Source organism: Heterodontus francisci, chromosome 12, assembly GCF_036365525.1.
Source record: "Heterodontus francisci isolate sHetFra1 chromosome 12, sHetFra1.hap1, whole genome shotgun sequence".
In the NCBI taxonomy this organism is placed as follows: Eukaryota; Metazoa; Chordata; class Chondrichthyes; order Heterodontiformes; family Heterodontidae; genus Heterodontus; species Heterodontus francisci.
Window position 1 is genome coordinate 55,511,646 of NC_090382.1, and position 21,418 is coordinate 55,533,063.

Here is a 21,418-nt window from a genome sequence, read left to right on the forward strand (position 1 = left end):
AAATCCAAGTTCTTTCTTTGCTTTTATAAGAATGAAATTTGAAATTGTCAAAGTTTGCTGTTCGCTGTTCAAACATTTATTAAAGCAATCATTGATCCATCTTTATAAAGTGATTTACTGGCATAGTTTGTAGCCATTTATGCGATGTACATATGTGTGTGCCTGTATCAGAGAAAGGGACTTTGAACAGGTAAAATAACTGGTCTACAGTTATAAGATATTAGATATTAGATTACAACAATGACTGCACTTCAAAAGTACTTTGTTGGCTGTAAAGTGCTTTGAGACGTCTGGTGGCCACGAAAAGTGTTATATAAACGCACGTCTTTATTTTTCTTTTACCAGGAAGGAAAATAAATATACTAATTAACTTCAGGAATATCTGTGTTTGGTAGCATGAAATAACATTGTGAACAAATGAAAGCTCAAAAATTTAATCAGTTTCCAAAGCATGGGTATTATTGGCCGACATTTTGTCAGGGTGGTGGTGGCCCTGTTCACAGGCCAAATACTGGGGGCAACCCCGCCGCAACTGTTTCTGGGAATACCGACTGGTATTTATGTTCATCAGGCAGCTAATGAGCTGCCGTCGGGGTTCCCGTCCCCTTCAGGGATGACAGCCCACCTCCAAAAGCTGTTGGCTAATTGAAAGACTGCAGCTGTTCAGTTCCAGCAGTGCCACTTGGATCAGTGGCCATTGCTGGGACTGCATCCATCCCGGAGAAGCAGCGTGGGCACCACCTTCGAGCCAAGGTAAGGGGATTTGGGGTCACCAGGGGGGTAGGGTGGGGGTGTTGCTGTGGGGGCGGCTGTTGCCAACTCTGGGAGGTCGGGGGAGCTTTCCGTGGGCCACAGAGTTTCCGATCAGGAGGATCCCCCCTACAAGCCCGCAGGGAGGCGATCAGTGTATATCTGGCAGTCTCCCCATGTGGCGGAGAGCCCATCTGCTGCTGGTAAATTGCCAAAGGCGGAGGAAAGAGACCCTTCAGTGATCCTTAATTGGCCACTTAAGGACTTCAGTTGCCCTCTGGGCAGAAGGGCCGACTGTCACCTTCCCCGCTGTTGGGAAAATGCTGTGGCGATGGGAAGGTGACAGGCATGCCACCCACAGCCTCCCTGCTGATTTTTTGACCCCCCCCCCCCACTGCTTTCCAGCCTGCTGCTTGAGGCCCCGTAAAATCCCAAGCTCTGAATGCATAGCAAATAGGCTGTGATAGGAGTTACATGAACAAGTAAAAGTTCCTATTTTGAATAAAAACGGAAAATTTTGCAAATACCCAGCATATCTGGCAGCATCTGTGCAGATAGAAACAGAGTTAACGTTTCAGGCCTGTGACCTTTCATCAAAACTGATGTTCTGGTGTTCAGTTCTGATGAAAGGTCACAAAATTGAAATGCACAGCTGAATTTTCATTTTGGAGGCAGGAACCAGGAGCTGGGATTGTTTTTGGGTCCCGGACTTGTCCCTGGGGGCAAAATCACTCATTGGGATTCAGACTGGGTGCCCCCTTAGTTGGCATGGAGACAGTTTTCCTGTCCAATTAAGGATGGCAGGCAGGCTTTCGAGGAAAAATCAGAAGCCTTCCAGCTTGGTAGGAGCAGCAGGCTGCAACAAAGTGTAAGTAACTGAGAGGGTGCTTCCACATGAAGGTGCTCTGTCAGCAACATTTCTAAAAACTTAATTAAAAAATAGAAAAAGCAGCCAGGCTACCAATGAGGTGGGGGACCTGTCTACAGGACACCCTTTGGCTGCACCCACACCAGAGAAGGCCTGTGGGTCTGGCTGGAGCCCTGGCACCCTGGCCTGTTGCTGGGTGCCCACCTCCAGGCAATTGAACTGCCCATGTCATGTAGGGAAACCGGAGGCTGACTAGAAAATCCTAGTTGGCCTCCTTTACCAACTTACTGTTAACGAGGCTCTTAATGAGCCTAATTAACTGCCTGCCTCATGGGACGGGCAGACTTGCCAGGCCTTGAACCCGCCTCACCCAAAATGGCCGGCTCTGGGAATAGTGTCGAGAAACCAGCGTGCCGGCCACAATGGTATTTTTGGGCCCCATCCACTTCTGTTCCTGACCTTGGCGGAGCCCAAAAATCCTGTCTGTTAACTCAGTTTTTCTATCCACAGGTGCTGCCAGACCTGCTGAGTATTTCCAGTATTATTTTTATTTTTATTTCAGATTTCCAGTATCCATAGTATTTTGCTTTTGTAAAAATTCCAATTGTTGAAAAGCTGAAATGTAAACAAAAATGTTGCAAGCATACAGCAGGCAGTGGTAAAGTGAATGTGTTCAGCAAATCCACTGCTCCAACTTGTGTACTACTTATCCCCATCTTTGAAATCTTTGACCTTGGGGGGCCCTGCAGCAACATAGCTCATAACAAAGCAAGGATAACATAAGCCTGTTTAAGAATTCTTTTTGCCCCCTTAACAGATGCCCCTCCCTCATTTTGTCAAATCCATCTAGGACAGAGTCTCCCCCAAACTATTCAATTCCCTTCAACAAAATCAAGTTGCTCCTCTCCCAAAATAAATTCATCTTTGTCAAACTGTTAATTGTGCATCAATTGTTTGATTATATGCAGGTGGAGTCTTACTTGAGCATTTATTAGCAGACACTTACTGAGACTGGTGGAGGGCTTTAAGTGAGGAGTTAAATGTTTGTAATTTTTTTTACACTCTGCACAATAAATGTGAAACAGTAAATTTAGGCTTCAGCATTTCCTTCCATAATAAGCTTTCTAGAATATAACAATCCTAACTTGAGAATTAAGTTAACCAAAAGCCCAGCCACAGCTCTCAGCCTGACCTCACCAAAGTTAATACTCCCCAAAGCCAGATTTATTTAGTGACACTGATGATTGGAAGATGAGTAGGAGTGGCGGCAAAGTTGGCAAAGGAAACAAAAGATGAGGGAATTCAGTAGCAACAACCTTTTAAAAGCCACCAATTTGTCCACATAGTTTACATGAGCTGTGCAGATACAATGGGCTGAATTTTTGTCACAGAGGTGAGAAATGGGAGCTGGGTTTGTTTTTGGCTCAGAAACCCATCTCTGGGGGGGATTCTGATTAAAGCCAAAATTTTCATGTAGGTGAGTCCTTAATAGGCATGGAGATAGGTTTCTCATCCAATTAAGGGCAGTGGGTGGGTGCTTGAATTTAGAGGGCCAATCAGTGGCTACCAGCTCCAGAGAAGCATTTGGCTACAGTATAATGTAAGTAACTGGGAGGGTGCTTCAACAAGAAGGTGACTTCTCAGGCACTTTTAAGAAAAAACACAGAAAGCAGCCAGGCCATTGCTGCAGGGCAGGGTGGGGGGGAGCCCTCTACAGAGTGGCCTTTGGCTGTACTCCCACCCAGGCAGGCAGGAAGGGCCTTCCAGGAGCGCTGGCACCCCGGCCTACTGCTGGGTGCTCACCTCTAGGTAGTTGATGTTCCCATCATGTCGGGAAACTGGAGGCCGACTGGAATATCCCAATCAGCCTCCTAAACTTATCTTCAACAAGGCTAATGAGCCTAATTGCCTGCCCGTCTCATGGGGGTGTGCAGCCTTCCCAGGCTCCAAGCTCGCCTCTCCAAAATGTCTGGCGCCAGAAATGGTGTCCTATAACTGACACGCTACACGTATTTTTGGGGCCTCCATCCTGCCGTCGGAGGCACTGAAAATTTAGCCCAATGTAGTTAATTTGGATGAGAATGTATTTTTAATTGGAATTACTGAAAATCTCAATGCAAAAAAGATCAATGACTCATCTATTTCAGGTTTGTTGTATATCTAGATTTCCACATGAAATACCATGCATTAATCATTACGCTCATTATGATCACCATTTACTGATAAAGAATATTAATAGTTGACCAACTTTAAATTTTCAATGAGCTGTGTACATATCATGTATCCAACAAACTGTAGACATGATCAATAATTAATTTGAAATAGAACACAGATGTGGATTGTCACATACATTAGCAAAATGTTTAAAAATCTGAAATCTTCACTATAACTGATTCTGCTTCTGATTGTTCTGTACAATGTAGGGGCAAAATATGTAGTGAAACAAAAGTTGTACAAATGGATAACACACTATGTCTTTTGTTCCTACAAAAACATTAAATTATGCCTTTGATAACTGTGATAGAAGAAAGAACTTTCATTCATATAGTGTCTTTCATAACCTTATAATATTCCAAGATACTTCTGAAGTATGTTGTCCTGTATCAGGATGTACTTCAAACAACCAGTTTATGGTTATACAAAAATGGGCAAGTTTTCTCAAACTTCTGTGAAACCCAGGCTGAACTAATCTTTCAATAACAGAAGACAGCAGAGACTTGGAATGGGGACAAATTCTAATATTTTTCAAGTAAAGCGTTTATTACAAGGCCAGCAGGGGTGGGTGAAAAACTGGCGATACAACAGGGCTAAAAAATAAGTTCAGTAGCAAGTCAACAACGAGAAGATAAAACCTGAAATAGGTAACAAAAAAGAACTAATTTGCACCTTTAGTGGGAAGTTTCTAGAGTCATAGTGTATGACTCCAGAAAGCAGAAGAATCAACAGGCGTTTTTCACAATCGCAAAGGATCCAATGACCAATAAATAAGACCAACTGTGAGGTGAGAAAGAAGAAGAACTGGCTCTATACATACCTTATGATACAGGGACAGGAACACCATTCTGGTGCACCTGACCTCAGCTGCATCAGGTATTTTTTTTAGATAGTTTCAAGTTCTGCAGAGGGAAAGATACTCAGAGGAGCATCTGTTCATATAACCTCAGTAATGAGCTATGGTTGGAGCTGAAGGCTGCAGTTTTTAGGCTGAGATTTAGTTCTACGGTGATTTCAGCAGTCGCAATGAACATTCAGCACTGAACCATGTACAGTTTGTATATTGCAAGGTAAAACCAGACAACTCAGATCATACATACAGTAAATATAAATTTGTAATTGATGGAGGAAATACAGTAACAGTATTTTAGCTCAAATTATGTTACATATCGAAACAAATATGTTACTTATCTTTTCAAACGTTGTGATAAATATATATTGCTGCTTTTATTAATGTGTCCTTTATTAAGACATGTTCACAATTTTTAAAAAAAAGCAACTGCAAGAAATTTTCATAGGCATATTGTTATGAAAGTGTTTCTATTTTTTTAAATTTTTTTGAGGACTTGTGGTTGAAGATTGTGGAGATGGATTCAGTTGAGACTGAAGTGATTCCATAGATGCTGTACTTCGTTTTTCTTAAAAAAAATAGGTCACTGGAAGGATTTGAGCTTTCTGTTTAAAAACATTTACTGGATGTCACATGTCTTAAACTAAATAAACAACAGAAGTCTTGGTGACTAGGGAGAATTGTTTACAGAGAAGTGACATATCAAGATTTATGGTGGTCAAGAGCTGGTTTTGTTTTGGAATATTGTTCTGCATCAGTTGGGTTTGTAGCCCGCTAAGAGAAACACCCAGCTCATTTTTTCTCCATCTCTCTGAGAAACCCCGCAAAAACAAGTGTGTAATAACTGAAACTTCTGATGCCGCATTTCTCTTGGAAAGCCTGCCGGACTCATCCTCGATGTCGCCTGAAGAGAACTGTTCCAAAAAAGATCCCAGTGACAGCCGTCTACACGTATTTGGGACGCCAGAATAAAGGTACAACTGTTATAATTCCATATCTTTTCCTTTTCCTTCAAGAATTAACAAATATTTGGCCAAAGTATTTTTTTGTCTTTTTTGTAAAAACATCTCTGCGAAGAAAACTTCTTTATTTTTTTCTTTAACCGGTTTGTGTCTGTGTGTGTGTGGCGAATTTTAAAAGGGAACTTTCAATTTCAATCTGTGTGTTAATGCTTTGCATCTTTACTGGATAAGCCCTGTTTTATAATAAATTAATAATTTTGTTGTTTATTAAAGAAACCTGGTTGGTGGATTTTATTCTAAATTAAAAATAGAGTATATAATTGGCCATATCGATAACTGGGTAAACATTTAAATATATGTTGTGACCTGTGGAGAAGTGGATCTACAGAAAGACAGTGTACTTCTCCCGCTTCGGTCGTAACAACATTTACAATACCATAACAAAGCAATTCTTAAACTAGTCTTTTGTCAATAGACTTTGATGGCAATTTGCCGAAGTAATTTTTTAAAACATAGACTTCTTAAACTAAAGATAGTCTGCAGCAATGATGGTGTCATAGATTTGATGACAGGGCTGTCACTCTATTCTATTTGCATTGCCACATATGAAGCACTATAAATTCAGCCTAAAATCAATAAATGATCAAGTAGAATTGAACATACTTACAGGAATAATTTACAAAATATGTAACTGTTTTTCAACCATTTAATTGATTATATATTCTCTGAGCACGTCCAGGCGCTTACCCATTGTCTCTCGAGACAAGGAGGCCAAAGAAAGAAAGATTCTCTGAGCAATTTCAACAGGCAGTAATCAGTTATCCCATAGCACAAAGGGATAGCATATACTATGGGATTAATTTTCCTTGTGGGTAAACATTGGGAATATAGGCATTGAGTAGAAGGATGTCTAATAAAAATATACATGTTATATGATGGTGGCTTATTTGTTTCCTTCATCTTTTATTAAATAAACGTATTTTGTAGCTATAAACATTGTGAGGAAAACCACACCTGCCAAGAATGAGGCATGTTAATTTTGTCACATGGAACATTAATTTTAAACTCTTACTGGACTGAAAACATGACTGCACCTGCATTCTAACAGGACAGTGGCTGGAATCATTTGCATTCTAAGAGATAGTTGCCTGGAGAAGACAATGGAACTGCTCCCTGATTCAATTAACCAAAGGGTTTTTGATCACCAGACATTGAATGTGTGAAAGTCGGCATTCCAGCCCCCTACTGAGGATGTCTACTAAGGCTGTAAGGATCCACTAAACCTCACTGGGTAGGTTATCCCAAAAAAAAGCTAGTCACATGACAGGCCTGCTGGCCCAGGTTTGGTTTGAAATGTGTTCACAGAACAGTTTGAGGCTAGGCTGCAACTGAACTTGAAGGAAGACAGCATCTCCCTGTCTCGCTCTCTCTCTTTCTCTCATGAAAAGAAGAGACTGCAACTGGATTTCAAGAAGACAGAAAACCATTGAAACAAGTTTGAAAGTGTACTGCCCAAGAGACGGCAAGATTTAACTGCAACCAAAGGCTTAACATCAAATTCAAAAGACAGTAAATGAACTCCAACTATTGCTTCAAACCTTTCTGCTTGATTTTTTCTCCTTTTCTGTCTCTATCTGCGTGTGTGTTTATCATGTGTGCATGCTAGCATGGTCGCGTCACATATTTTTAGTAGTTTTAACCGAATTAGAGTTTTAAGGTTAATAAACTTACACCTTTCTTGTTTAAATCTAGGAAAACCTGAATGGTTGATTTCTTTGCCTTTAAAATTGGAGAGCAGCAAACAAGGATTCTCTGAGGGGAAGCTAAAAACATGGTGTTTTAAAAATTAAACTCTGTTATGGTCAAACCAGGAAAAGGCTGAGAGGGAACCCTTAGACCCCTTTCTCACCTGGTCGTAACAACATAAAGAGAGATCAGAAGGAGTGATGCTATATACTACTCTCAAACATGAGAGAAATCCACTGAAAACATAGGATACACCCAGTAGCTAAAGGCAATTAAAAGGCAGCATTCTCTGTTTTATTATCCTGTGCTTTACCAAAAGCTTACTAAATCTCACGACTAGAATAAACACTTCTGAATATATGAGGATTGGACGTGTTCCTGACAGTAATAGAAAAGTCCCAAAGAGGGCATCTCAGATTGTTCTCAATTACAAGCCATACCTCCACATCATCCAGTAGGAGTCACTGAATAATAATTAGGAGTAAGAACCTAAGCTGATTTTTCCTCCCTTGTCCAAAAGTATAGAGCCAATTGTAGCATCCTAACTGGTGTACAGCTGGGACCAAATAACTTAGTGTTTAGCAGAATGGGCGGAAAAATGGCAGATGGAATTTAATACAGACAAGTATAAGGTGATGCATTTTGGTAGAAGATATAGAGAGAAGCAATATAGACTTAATGACGCAGTTCTAAAGAATATGCAGGAACAGAGGGACCTGGGGTGCATGTCCAACAAATTTTGAAGGTGGCAGGATATATTGAGAGAGTAGTTAGCAAAGCATATGGGATCTTGGACTTCATAAACGGAGGCATTGAATATAAAAGCAGAGAAGTTATGTTGAACCTTTATAAAGCCCTAGTTAGGCCCCAACTAGAGTGTTACTTCCAGTTCTGGTCACCACACTTTAGGAAGGATGTGAGGATCCTTGAGAGGGTGCAGAGGAGATTTACCAGAATGGGACCGGGGATGGGGGATTTTAATTACTAAAAGGTTAGGCTGGAAAAGCTGGGGTTGTTCTTCCTGCAGCAAAGGAAATTGAGGAGAGATTTGAATAAGATTATGACAAGGAGAATTGTTCCATTTAACTGATGGCACAAGGACGAGGGGACGCACATTGAAGGTCTTGGGCAAGAGATGCAGGGGGAATGTGAGGAAGAAATTTTTCATGCAGCGAGTGGTAATAACCTGGAACTTGTTGTCCAAAAGGGTGGTGGAAGCAGAGATGATCAATAATTTCAAAAGATACTTGAAGGAAATAAACTATGGGGATCAAGCCGGTGAATGGGACTGACTGGATTGCTATGCAGAGAGCTGGCATGGACTTGATTAGCTGAATTACCTCCTTCTATGCTGTTAATGACTCTATGGCAGGAATTTTATGTTGGAGGGAAACTCTGCCCACTGGCCAAAAAGTCAAGGGCGAGCCTGCCTCCGCTGGGCCTGGGGAGCCACTCTGGGATTTTTTGATCCCCAGGCCCTTCATTGGCCTTGGGCAGGACTTCCGCCTCCTTGAGGCAGGAATTCCCACCAAATGGAGCGTTCGGCCAATCAGCGAGCCGTCAGCTTTTAGTCCCAGCAGCGCCACCAGGAGCAGTGGCCACTGCTGGGACTGCACCAAGCCAACGGAAGAAAGAAGGACGACGGCCCCGAAACCAAACTAAGTTTTTGGGGCCTCGCTGGGAGCAATCAGCCGTGCCCCAGTGAGGCCAAGGGGGGGGGGGTTGCTTAGGAGTGGGGCAGGATTGTTGTCCATTAGGGGTGGTTGGGCCTTGGGCGGGGCCTTCCATGGGGCACAGGGTGCCTGATCATGAGGGCCTTCCCGAAGTCCACAAGAAGACTGCCAGGTTTCACCTGGCAGCGTTCTGGGGGCCTTTGCCACCTGCCCAGTGGTGGCGGGTGGAGGCCCCTAACTGGCAGTTAATTGACCACTTAAGGACCTTTATTGGTCTGGGGTGGGCAGGCCGTTTCTCGCCTCCACCACTCCGCGTGAAACTGCAGTGGGGGCGGGAAGGCATTGGGAACGGCTCTCCCCACCTCCCACTCAAATTTATGGCCTCCCCGTCACCAGCTCGCTCGTGTGGCGGGTCGTAAAATTCAGGCCTATGATTCTATGACCTGCAGGTTCCCCTCCAAGTCACCATCCTGATGGAAATATATCGCCATTCCTTCATTGTCGCTGGATCAAAGTCCTGGAAATCCCTCTTTAACAGTACCTACACCACGTGGACTGCAGTAGTTCAAGAAGGCAGCTCACCACCACCTTCTCAACAGCAATTAGGGATGGGCAGTAAAGGCTGGCCATGTCAGTGACACACACATCACAAGATCAGATTAAACAAAGTCCAGGTTCTCAACCTGTTAAAACTGAATATAATGGCCCAAAAATTTGTGGAAAGCTGCATTTGGCCTCAAGCACTGTAAATTAGACCATTGTACTCCCAAACCAAAATATTGGCAAAATTTAAGTCAATATCTGCAGAACACCTTTGAATATAATGCAGAGATATCTGTAAAATCAAGGAAAATCCAAAAATGTTATATAAATACATAAAGAGCAAGAGGATAACGAAGGAAGGAGTCGGATCTATTTGAGGCCAAAAGATAACCTGTGTGTGGAGGCTGAAGGCGTGGGCGTGGTTCTTTATGAATACTTTGTGCTTTTCTTCACAAAGACGGGGACAATGCAGATATTGTAGTTAAGGAGGAGGAGTGTCAAATATTGGATGGCTTAAACATAGTGAGGGAGGAAGTATTAAGGGGATTAGCATCTTTGAATATAGATAAATCACGCGGCCCAGATCATAAGATCATAAGAACTAGGAGCAGGAGTAGGCCGTCCGGCCCCTCAAGCCTGCTCCGCCATTCAATAAGATCATGGCTGATCTTTTCGTGGACTCAGATCCACTTACCCGCGCTCTCACCGTATCCCTTAATTCCTTTATTGTTCAAAAAGATATCTACCTTAGCTTTAAAAACGTTTACTGAAGAAGCGTCAACTACTTCACTGGGCAAGGAATTCCATAGATTAACAACCCTCTGGGTGAAGAAGTTCCGTCTTAATTCAGTCCTAAATCTGCTCCCTCTAATCTTGAGGCTATGCCCTCTTGTCCTAGCTTCACCTTCCAGTGGAAACATCCTCTCTACTTGTATCTTATCTATTCCCTTCATAATTTTATATGTTTCTATAAGATCCCCCCTCATTCTTCTGAATTCCAATGAATATAATCCTAATCTACTCAGTCTCTCCTCATAAGCCAACCTCCTCAACTCCGGAATCAACCTAGTGAACCTCCTCTGCACCCTCTCCAGTGCCAGTATATCTTTTCTCAAGTAAGGAGACCAAAACTGCACACAGTACTCCAGGTGCGGCCTCACCAGTACCTTATACAGCTGCAACATAACCTCTCTGCTTTTAAACTCAATCCCTTTAGCAATGAAGGACAAAATTCCATTTGCCTTCCTAATTACTTGCTGTACCTGCAGACCAACCTTCTGCGATTCATGCACAAGGACACCCAGGTCCCTCTGCATAGCAGCATGCTGCAACTTTTTACCATTCAAGTAATAATCCTTTTTACTGTTACTCCTACCGAAATGAATGACTTCACATTTATTAACATTGTATTCCATCTGCCAGACCTTTGCCCACTCACTCAATGTATCTGTGTTCCTCTGCAAAGTTTCACAGTCATCTGCACACTTTGCTCTGCCACTCATCTTAGTGTCATCTGCAAACCTTGACAACCTACACGTGGTCCCCAACTCCAAATCATCTATATAATGAAGTGTATCCCAGGCTGCTAAGAGGAGCAAAGGAAGAAATAGCAAAGGCTTGACCTTCATTTTCTAATCTTCTCTAGCTACAGGCATGGTGTCGGAGGACTGGAAGAATGTTAATGTTGTAGCATTGTTTAAAAAGTGAGAAGGTTAATAGACCAAGTGATTACAGGCTAGTCAGCCTAACCTCGATAGTGAGCAAATTATTGGAAAAATTTCTGAGAGACAGCATTAATTGTCATTTAGAATGACATGGATTAATCAAGGACAGTCAGCATGTATTTATTAAAGAAAGGTCATGTCTGATTGTCCTTGATTGAATTTTTCGAGGAAGTAACAAGGAGGGTCAATGACGGTAGTGTGTCTGTTGTTGTCTACATGGATTTTAGCAAGGCTTTTGACAAGGTATCACATGGCAGACTGGTTAGAAAAGTAAAAGCCCATGTAATCGAAGGGAAAATGGCAAGTTGGATCCAAAATTGGCTCAGCGGCAGGAATCAAAGGGTGTTTTTATGACTGGAAGGTTGTTTCTAGTGGGGTTTAGCAGGGCTCAGTACTAGGTCCCCTGTTTTTCATTTTATCTAGCAATGATTTAAACTTCAATATGACAAATGGAATTCAATTTGGAGAATTTGGGAAGAACAACCAAGACAAGGGAATACACAAAAATTGGTAGGATACTGAGACGTGTAAAGGAGCAGAGGGATCTTGGAGTACAAGTTGACCCAATCTTGAAGCAGGACACGGTGGTTAAGAAGGCATATTGGATCCATTCCTTTATTAGCTGACTCATAGAATATTATGAGCAGAGAGGTTATGCAAGAACTGTATAAGTTTAGTTTAGTGATACAGCACTGAAACAGGCCCTTCGGCCCACCGAGTCTGTGCCGACCATTAACCACCCATTTATACTAATCCTACACTAATTCCATATTCCTACCACATCCCCACCTGTCACTATATTTCCCTACCACCTACCTATGCTAGGGACAATCTATAATGGCCAATTTACCTATCAACCTGCAAGTCTTTGGCATGTGGGAGGAAACCAGAGAACCCGGAGGAAACCCACGCAGACACAGGGAGAACTTGCAAACTCCACACAGGCAGTACCCAGAATTGAATCCGGGTCGCTGGAGCTGTGAGGCTGCGGTGCTAACCACTGCGCCACTGTGCCGCCCCATAGTGTATAAAACACTAGTTAGGCCACAGCTAGAGTTCTGCAAACAATTCTGGTCACCACATTACAGGAAGGATGTGATCGCTCAAGAGAGGTTACAGAGGTAATTTATGAGGATGTTGTGAGGCCTGGAAAATTTTTGCTATGAGGGAAGGCTGAGGTTGTTTTCCATGAGCAGAGGAGACTGAGTGGAGATTTAATTGAGGTGTATAACTTTCTGAGGGGCCTAGATAGAGTGGTTAGGAAGGGTCTATGTCCCTTACCAGAGAGGTGAATAACCAAGGGACAAAGATTTAAAGTAATTGGTAGAAGGATTACGGGGGAGTTGAGGAGCAGTTTTATTTCACCTGAGGATTGTAGGGGTCTGGAACTCACAGCCTGAAAGGGTGGTAGAGGCAGAAAACTTGATTGCATTTAAAAGGTACTTGGATAGGCACCAGAAGTGCCATTACAGACAAGTATACAGAACAAGAGCTGGAAAGTGGGATTAGGCCGGATAGCTGTTTTGGTCGGCAGAGACGCGATGGGCTGAATGGCCTCCTTCTGTGCTATAAATTTCTTTTATTTTATTAGCTGCATTGCTTCTAGTTCACTTCTATGAACTAGAAATGGAAGTCATTAGTTGTCTTTGCCCGAAAGGGAATTCTACCTGCAAGCATGCTCAAATTGTCAATAATTCTGGTTTCTTAGATTTAGATTAGATTAGATTAGAGATACAGCACTGAAACAGGCCCTTCGGCCCACCGAGTCTGTGCCGACCATCAACCACCCATTTATACTAATCCTACACTAATCCTACACTAATTCCTACCAAACATCCCCACCTGTCCCTATATTTCCCTACCACCTACCTATACTAGTGACAATTTATATACGCTGAACAAGTCTTTACACTTATCTTAAAAAAAACCACATGGGAATTTAATTCATGCAATGTATGAGTGCTGACTAGATATGAACATTAATACTTGCTTTCAGTCACTTTTTGTATAACATACACCATAGGTTCCTAGAAATTCTTGGTCGACTATCATATTTAGGCAGACTACAATTGAAATATTAAACTTTCTGCATCAACAAAACATTCTGTGTGCCAATCTAATTGTAAATCTTTCCTCCGATATGACAATTTGAAAAAATGTTCTGCATAACAATACATTATTTGCCAGGTTTCCCGAAAATACAACACATTACTCATTGATAGCATTAAATTTATTCCACAGATGAATTCCAATTGGAGATAGAGGCAGTCAACGTAATAAATTAAATGGCAATCTTATTATATACACTCAGCTGCAGTTGCATGCAAGTTTGGCACTGGAATTTTTTCAAAAGAATGTCATCAACATTCCCTTGAGTGTCACAGGGCAGCACAGTGGCGCTGTGGTTAACACTGCAGCCTCACAGCTCCAGTGACCCGGGTTTAGTTCTGGGCACTGCCTGTGCGGAGTTTGCAAGTTCTCCCTGTGTCTGCATGGGTTTCCGCCGGGTGCTCTGGTTTCCTCCCACAGCCAAAGACTTGCAGGTTGATAGGTAAATTGGCCGTTGTAAATTGCCCCTAGTGTAGGTAAGTGGTAGGAGAATAGTGGGGATGTGGTAGAGAATATGGAGTTAATGTAGGATTAGTATAAATGGGTGGCTGTTGGTCGGCACAGACTCAGTGGGCCGAAAGGCCTGTTTCAGTGCTGTATCTCTAAAAGAAAAAATCGCTGCAATTGCACTGTTAAGATGGATGAAACTAGCCGCAGAAAGTTAGGACTGTTTTTTTTATTTGTTCGTGGGATGTGGGCGTCACTGGCTAGACCAGCATTTATTGCCCATCCCTAATTGCCCTTGAGAAGGAGCTGGTGAGCTGCCTTCTTGAATTGCTGCAGTCCTTGGGGTGTAGGTGCACCAACAGGATTAGGAAGGGAGTTCCAGGATTTTGACCCAGCGACAGTGAAGGAATGGCGATATAGTTCCAAGTCGGGATCGTGTGTGGCTTGGAGGGGAACTTGCAGGTGGTGGTGTTCCATGCATCTGCTGCCCTTGTCCTTCTAGCTGGTCGAGGTCATGGGTTTGGAAGGTGCTGTCAAAGAAGCTTTGGTGAGTTGCTGCAGTGCATCTTGTAGATGGTACACACTGCTGCCACTGTGAATGTTTAAGCTGGTGGATGAGATGCCAATCAAGCGGGCTGCTTTGTCCTGGATGGTGTCAAGCTTCTTCAGTGTTGTTAGAGCTGCACCCATCCGGGCAAGTGGAGAGTATTCCATCACACTCCTGACTTGTGCCTTGTTGTTGGTGGACAAGCATTGGGGAATCAGGGGGTGAGTTACTTGCTGCATAATTCCCAGCCTCTGACCTGCCCTTGTAGCCACAGTATTTATGTGGCTGGTCCAGTTCAGTTTCCAGTCATTGGCAACCCCCAAGATGTTGATAGTCAGGGATTCTGCGAGGTGATGTCATTGAACATCAAGGGAAGCTAGTTAGATTCTCTCTTGTTGGAGATGGTCATTGCCTGGCACTTGTGCAGCACGAATGTAACTTGCCACTTATCAGCCCAAGTCTGGATGTTGTCCAGGTATTGCTTCATCTGGACACGGCTGCTTTAGTATCTGAGGAGTCATGAATGATACTGAACATTGTTCAATTATCAGTGAACATCCCCACTTCTGATGTTATGATGGAGGGAAGGTCATTGATGAAACAGCTGAAAATGGTTGGGCCAAGGACATTACCCTGAGGAACTCCTGCAGTGATGTTCTGAGACTAAGATGATTGACCTCCAACAACCACAACCATCTTCCTTTGTGCTAGGTATGACTTCAACCAGCGGAAGGTTTTCCTCCTGATTCCCATTGACTCCAGTTTTGCTAGGGCTCCACGATGCCATACGCGGTCAAATGCTGCCTTGATTTCAAGGGCAGAGACTCTCACCTTACTGATGCCAAGACCCTTTTAATCACATGCAATGCTACTCAACGTCAGAGGCCTGGAAAGTGAACAATTGATGCCATGGAGTCTCACTCCTGCAGCTAGTAAATTATGCCTAGAGATCTATAGCACTTTAAATTTTAATTTTTGCTTTTCTTTTTCTCCCCTCTCTCCTAATCCAATCTTTCTTTCCTTCTCTTTATTTCTTTTTCTGTATTGAATTGATTGGGTGGGGTGGGGGGCAGGTGCACAGTGGCACAGTGGTTAGCACCACAGCCTCACAGCTCCAGCAACCCAGGTTCAGTTCTGGGTACTGCCTGTGCGAAGTTTGCAAGTTCTCCCTATGACCATGTGGGTTTCCACTGGGTGCTCCAATTTCCTCCCACAGCCAAAGACTTGCAGGTTGATAGGTAAATTGGCCATTGTAAATTGCCCCTAGTGTCAGTAGGTGGTAGGAGAATAGTGGGGATCTGGTAGGGAATGTGGGATTAATGTAGGATTAGCATAAGTGGGTGGTTGTTGGTCGGCACAGACTCAGTGGGCCAAAGGGCCTGTTTCAGTGCTGTATGATTCTAATTTACCTCACTTCCTTCTCTGGCATTCCTCTGTTTCTTTCACAATCCTTAAATTTATTGTTTAAGAAGATAGACTATTGCTCCTCTCATTCACCAAGGTCCCAGATGCCCTGCTGACCTTATTGTGCAGTTATCAACTCGCACTTCCAGCAATTTGTGGCACAATTTTTTTCGAGCTGAAGGATAAGGAAAAATTGTAACTACCTGTGCTCTAGCAAGTTCTTCTTTTTCTTTCTTCTTTTGGGCCTCCTTATCTCGAGAGACAATGGATACGCGCCTGGAGGTGGTCAGTGGTTTGTGAAGCAGCGCCTGGAGTGGCTATAAAGGCCAATTCTGGAGTGACAGGCTCTTCCACAGGTGCTGCAGAGAAATTTGTTTGTTGGGGCTGTTGCACAGTTGGCTCTCCCCTTGCGCCTCTGTCTTTTTTCCTGCCAACTACTAAGTCTCTTCGACTCGCCACAATTTAGCCCTGTCTTTATGGCTGCCCGCCAGCTCTGGCGAATGCTAGCAACTGACTCCCACGACTTGTGATCAATGTCACACGATTTCATGTCGCGTTTGCAGACGTCTTTATAACGGAGACATGGACGGCCGGTGGGTCTGATACCAGTGGCGAGCTCGCTGTACAATGTGTCTTTGGGGATCCTGCCATCTTCCATGCGGCTCACATGGCCAAGCCATCTCAAGCGCCGCTGACTCAGTAGTGTGTATAACCTGGGGGTGTTGGCCGCTTCAAGGACTTCTGTGTTGGAGATATAGTCCTGCCACCTGATGCCAAGTATTCTCCGAAGGCAGCGAAGATGGAATGAATTGAGACGTCGCTCTTGGCTGGCATACGTTGTCCAGGCCTCGCTGCCGTAGAGCAAGGTACTGAGGACACAGGCCTGATACACTCGGGACTTTTGTGTTCCGTGTCAGTGCGCCATTTTCCCACACTCTCTTGGCCAGTCTGGACATAGAGGTGGAAGCCTTACCCATGCGCTTGTTGATTTCTGCATCTAGAGACAGGTTACTGGTGATAGTTGAGCCTAGGTAGGTGAACTCTTGAACCACTTCCAGAGCGTGGTCGCCAATATTGATGGATGGAGCATTTCTGACATCCTGCCCCATGATGTTCGTTTTCTTGAGGCTGATGGTTAGGCCAAATTCATTGCAGGCAGACGCAAACCTGTCGATGAGACTCTGCAGGCATTCTTCAGTGTGAGATGTTAAAGCAGCATCGTCAGCAAAGAGGAGTTCTCTGATGAGGACTTTCCGTACTTTGGACTTCGCTCTTAGACGGGCAAGGTTGAACAACCTGCCCCCTGATCTTGTGTGGAGGAAAATTCCTTCTTCAGAGGATTTGAACGCATGTGAAAGCAGCAGGGAGAAGAAAATCCCAAAAAGTGTGGGTGCGAGAACACAGCCCTGTTTCACACCACTCAGGATAGGAAAGGGCTCTGATGAGGAGCCACCATGTTGAATTGTGCCTTTCATATTGTCATGGAATGAGGTGATGATACTTAGTAGCTTTGGTGGACATCCGATCTTTTCTAGTAGTCTGAAGAGACCACGTCTGCTGACGAGGTCAAAGGCTTTGGTGAGATCAATGAAAGCAATGTAGAGGGGCATCTGTTGTTCACGGCATTTCTCCTGTATCTGACGAAGGGAGAACAGCATGTCAATAGTCGATCTCTCTGCACGAAAGCCACACTGTGCCTCAGGGTAGACGCGCTCGGCCAGCTTCTGGAGCCTGTTCAGAGCGACTCGAGCAAAGACTTTCCCCACTATGCTGAGCAGGGAGATTCCACGGTAGTTGTTGCAGTCACCGCGGTCACCTTTGTTTTTATAGAGGGTGATGATGTTGGCATCGCGCATGTCCTGGGGTACTGCTCCCTCGTCCCAGCACAGGCATAGCAGTTCATGTAGTGCTGAGAGTGTAGCAGGCTTGGCACTCTTGATTATTTCAGGGGTAATGCTGTCCTTCCCAGGGGCTTTTCCGCTGGCTAGGGAATCAATGGCATCACTGAGTTCCGATTTGGTTGGCTGTATGTCCAGCTCATCCATGACTGGTAGAGGCTGGGCTGCATTGAGGGCAGTCTCAGTGACAGCATTCTCCCTGGAGTACAGTTCTAGGTAGTGCTCAACCCAGCGGTCCATCTGTTTGCGTTGGTCAGTGATTATGTCCCCCGATTTAGATTTGAGGGGGGTGATCTTCTTGATGGTTGGCCCAAGAGCTCTCTTCATGCCATCATACATTCCTCTGATGTTTCCGGTGTCTGAGGCCAGCTGAATATGACTGCATAGGTGTTGCCAGTAGTCGTTTGCGCAACGCCTAGCTGTTCTTTGTGCAGTACGTCTGGCTGCTTTAAGTGCTGCGGATGTTAAATCGCTGGGGGCTTTCTTGTAGTTCAAAAGTGCAATGCGCTTAGCGGCTATGACAGGTTCCAGCTCTTCATTATGAGATTGAAACCAGTCTGCATTTCTCTTCGCACTTTTGCCGTAGGTGGTCAGAGCTGACTCATAGATGACGTCTCTGATGTGGGCCCACTTGGTCTCAGCATCCCCTGTGGGAGTGTTTTGAAGGGCTGTTACAAGTGAATTTAGAAATTTTTGTAACAGCTGTGGGTGAGAAATTCTGCTCGTGTTGATGCGCGGGTGGCCCTTCTGCTTGGAATGATGCAACTTCTTTGGTCTGAGTCTAACCTTGCTGCACACCAGGGAGTGGTCGGTGTCGCAGTCCGCACTGTGGAAGCTGCGTGTGATTTGAACACTGTTTAAGGCGGCTCGCCTTGTGACAATGAGGTCTAGCTGGTGCCAACGACGTGATCTTGGGTGCCTCCATGAAACCTGGTGACAGGGTTTAGTGTGAAAGAACGAGTTGGTGATGCAGAGGTTATGATAGGTACACAACTCAAGCAGTCTCTGCCCGTTCTCATTCATCCTTCCAACGCCATAGCGCCCAAGGCAGGAGGGCCATGAGTCATGGTCGGCCCCAACCCTGGCATTAAAGTCCCCCAGCAGGAATAGGTGTTCGGTGTTGGGGATGCTGCTAATGATGTTATGGAGTTGTTCATAGAACTGGTCTTTAGCTTCAGGTGCGGAGCAGAGTGTTGGAGCATAGATGCTGAGTAGGTGTACTGGACCAGAGGTGGTGAGCAGTCGGATGGACAGTATGCATTCCGAGCCATTTGAGGGAGGCTCTATCATGCTGAGCAAGGAGTTTCTGATGGCGAAGCCCACTCCATGCTGTCTTGGTTCTTCGGGATCCCTGCCCTGCCAGAAGAAGGTGTAGTCTTGCTCTGCTAGAGAGCCACTCGCGGGGAGGCGAGTCTCCTGAAGTGCTGCAATGTCCACATTGAATCTACTGAGCTCGTTGTTAATGATGGCGGTCTTCCGAGAATCGTTGATTTGTGTAAGGTCTTCCGACAGGCCAGGACACATAGTTCTGACGTTCCAGCTTGCAAAGCGAAGGGCTGGTACCTTCTTTCCTTTTTTCATGTTGTTTGGTGCGGTGTATCAGTCCACTTTTCAGGCAATGACCCTGAGCTCCAAGCACCCATTGAAGCAGGCAGACTGTGGCGGGACAGAACCTTATTGACCGGGGGCTGCCCGGTTTGAGGCGGGCGGTAGCTGTCCAGTGAGGTGCAATGACCTCTCCCACCGACAAAGGCAACCCGTGGCGCCCAGTTTCTACGCCAATTTATCTGGACTTATAACCCGTAACTGCTGCCTTCCGTGTTGTTTTAGTCGCTGTGAGGCAACTATGGAGTGACCTCTCCATGGCGCATGCCTGGGCAAATTTATGGAGGTTGAGAGTTGCCCAGTCGTCAAAACCCCCCTCTCGGCCTTTCTGGTGGGGTCCAAAGGAGTGCAGGACACGACGTTTGGCACCAGTATGGCTGCAGGAACTGCCGGAAACATGCCAAAGGTGACACATGACCGCCTACGGGGTTCCGCTCCGGATTTTCTGTTAGGGTTTACTCCCTTAGCCTTGGTCTCTCCCGAGACGCCCACAAGGCAGTGGGGTTGTTGGGGCCCCTACACAGGTGTAGGATGGTGCCGGTGGGAGGAGGGGATGCAAGGGGGAGGGGTAGAGGGAGGGGGTGGGGGGGGGTGCAGGGGAAGGGGGTGCGGGGTGAGGATGGTTAATATAATTAACAGTTAACTGTTTGAATGAAGTGTTTTGGCAAAGCAGTGCAGACAGGTAGCATTGGTCACTAATGCTATAACTTCCTTGAATTTCAATGCCATGATATTAACGTATGCCATAGATGAATATAATTATGATGCAAGTTTGCAGCAAATTCCGGGCTGATATTATTTATATACCAGCTAATGTTATGTTAATATCATCCCATGTACTTGTTAGATCTGATGTTTTGTTCAGTTGTTGTTTAGTCACACCACAGCAAGATAAATCCCACTTTTATCATCTCATCCCATTTGTTTCTTCAGAAATCTTGTCACTTCCTGTGGAAAGACAGCAGAGGTCATCTCTTACTGCAGAGATTTATGGCTCTCAAAGGTCAGACTGATGAAAAACATGTGGATTCCTGAATTTCAAGAGACTGAGGTGGAATCTATGGCATCCCAAAGGATTGTTGGACTTTGAGCACTGAATTGACACTGTTTTATAGGTGATGAATGTGTAATATTGATTAGTCTACTGAAAACCACCTTCATGTGATTGTCATGTTAAGAGTCCCATGTGTGTTTTACAGTTTTGTAAAAAATGAGATGGAAGTTCAAAATTTACTTATGAATCTGAAAGTTAATTCTTAAACCCTGCTTACATATTATATTGCTGCAATTAAATTTCTGCTGATATTTTTATCAAATTAAATAAATCATTCATCAGCATATAACTTTATCAGCATTAGTGTCTTTCGACTTTTTAAAAAAAATTTGACCTAACAGTGCAATAAATGAAAAGCTATTTTCTGTTTTCTCTTAAGACATGAACTCACAATGATGCTATGAACATATGACCAAGTTGAACCAACAAGAACTGTCCCTGTGTCCCGGGTCGGGATATTGTGTGGCCTCCTGAGGCATGGTCTGGGGCGGGGCGGGGTGGTGAGGCGGGGGGAGGGAGTATCGCAACAAATGGTGGGAGAGGCGGGGAGCGGAGGGCCTGTCACCTCTCGGTCGCCAAGCAATCTTCCTGGGGGAGGGATTGGCCGCTGACAACCTTCCCGCACAGAGGCCAATTGAGGCCCTTATGTGGCCTTTAAATGGCTAATTAAGGGCCTCCCCACCGCTGCTGGAATCTTACCAGCAGTGGTGGGGGGGAGAGCTTCCACTGCTTGGGGAGGACGCCTTCAACATGAAGCACCCTATCTGTGGGCTTGGGAGGGGGGTTCCTCCTTCGTGGGCAATTTGTGGTCCATGGAGGACCCCCACTGGGAACAACTTGACCATGCGGACCCCTTCCCCTTGGACTGCATGACCACACCCCCCACCCTACCTCACCAGGGCCTTCCGACCTGGCCCCGATGATCCTGCCTCACCTACCTCTTCTACAGGATTCCAGCGCTGGGCCTGGGTCTGAGGCCTCTGCAGTACCTTCTAATTGGCCAGCAGCTCTTGGGGACAGAATC

At 44.8% G+C, this 21,418-nt stretch overlaps 1 protein-coding gene across 1 annotated transcript in view; it reads left to right on the top strand.

Annotated features, from left to right (window-relative positions):
• Positions 1–20,556, top strand: part of LOC137375597 (histamine H2 receptor-like) — an 83,738-nt gene extending 63,182 nt beyond the window's left edge. The window contains exon 3 of the mRNA XM_068042959.1: positions 20,274–20,556. Coding sequence (XP_067899060.1) covers positions 20,274–20,430 — 157 coding nt within the window. The 3' untranslated portion in view covers positions 20,431–20,556. The remainder of the gene's footprint in view (positions 1–20,273) is intronic.
• The last annotated feature ends 862 nt before the right edge of the window (positions 20,557–21,418 follow it).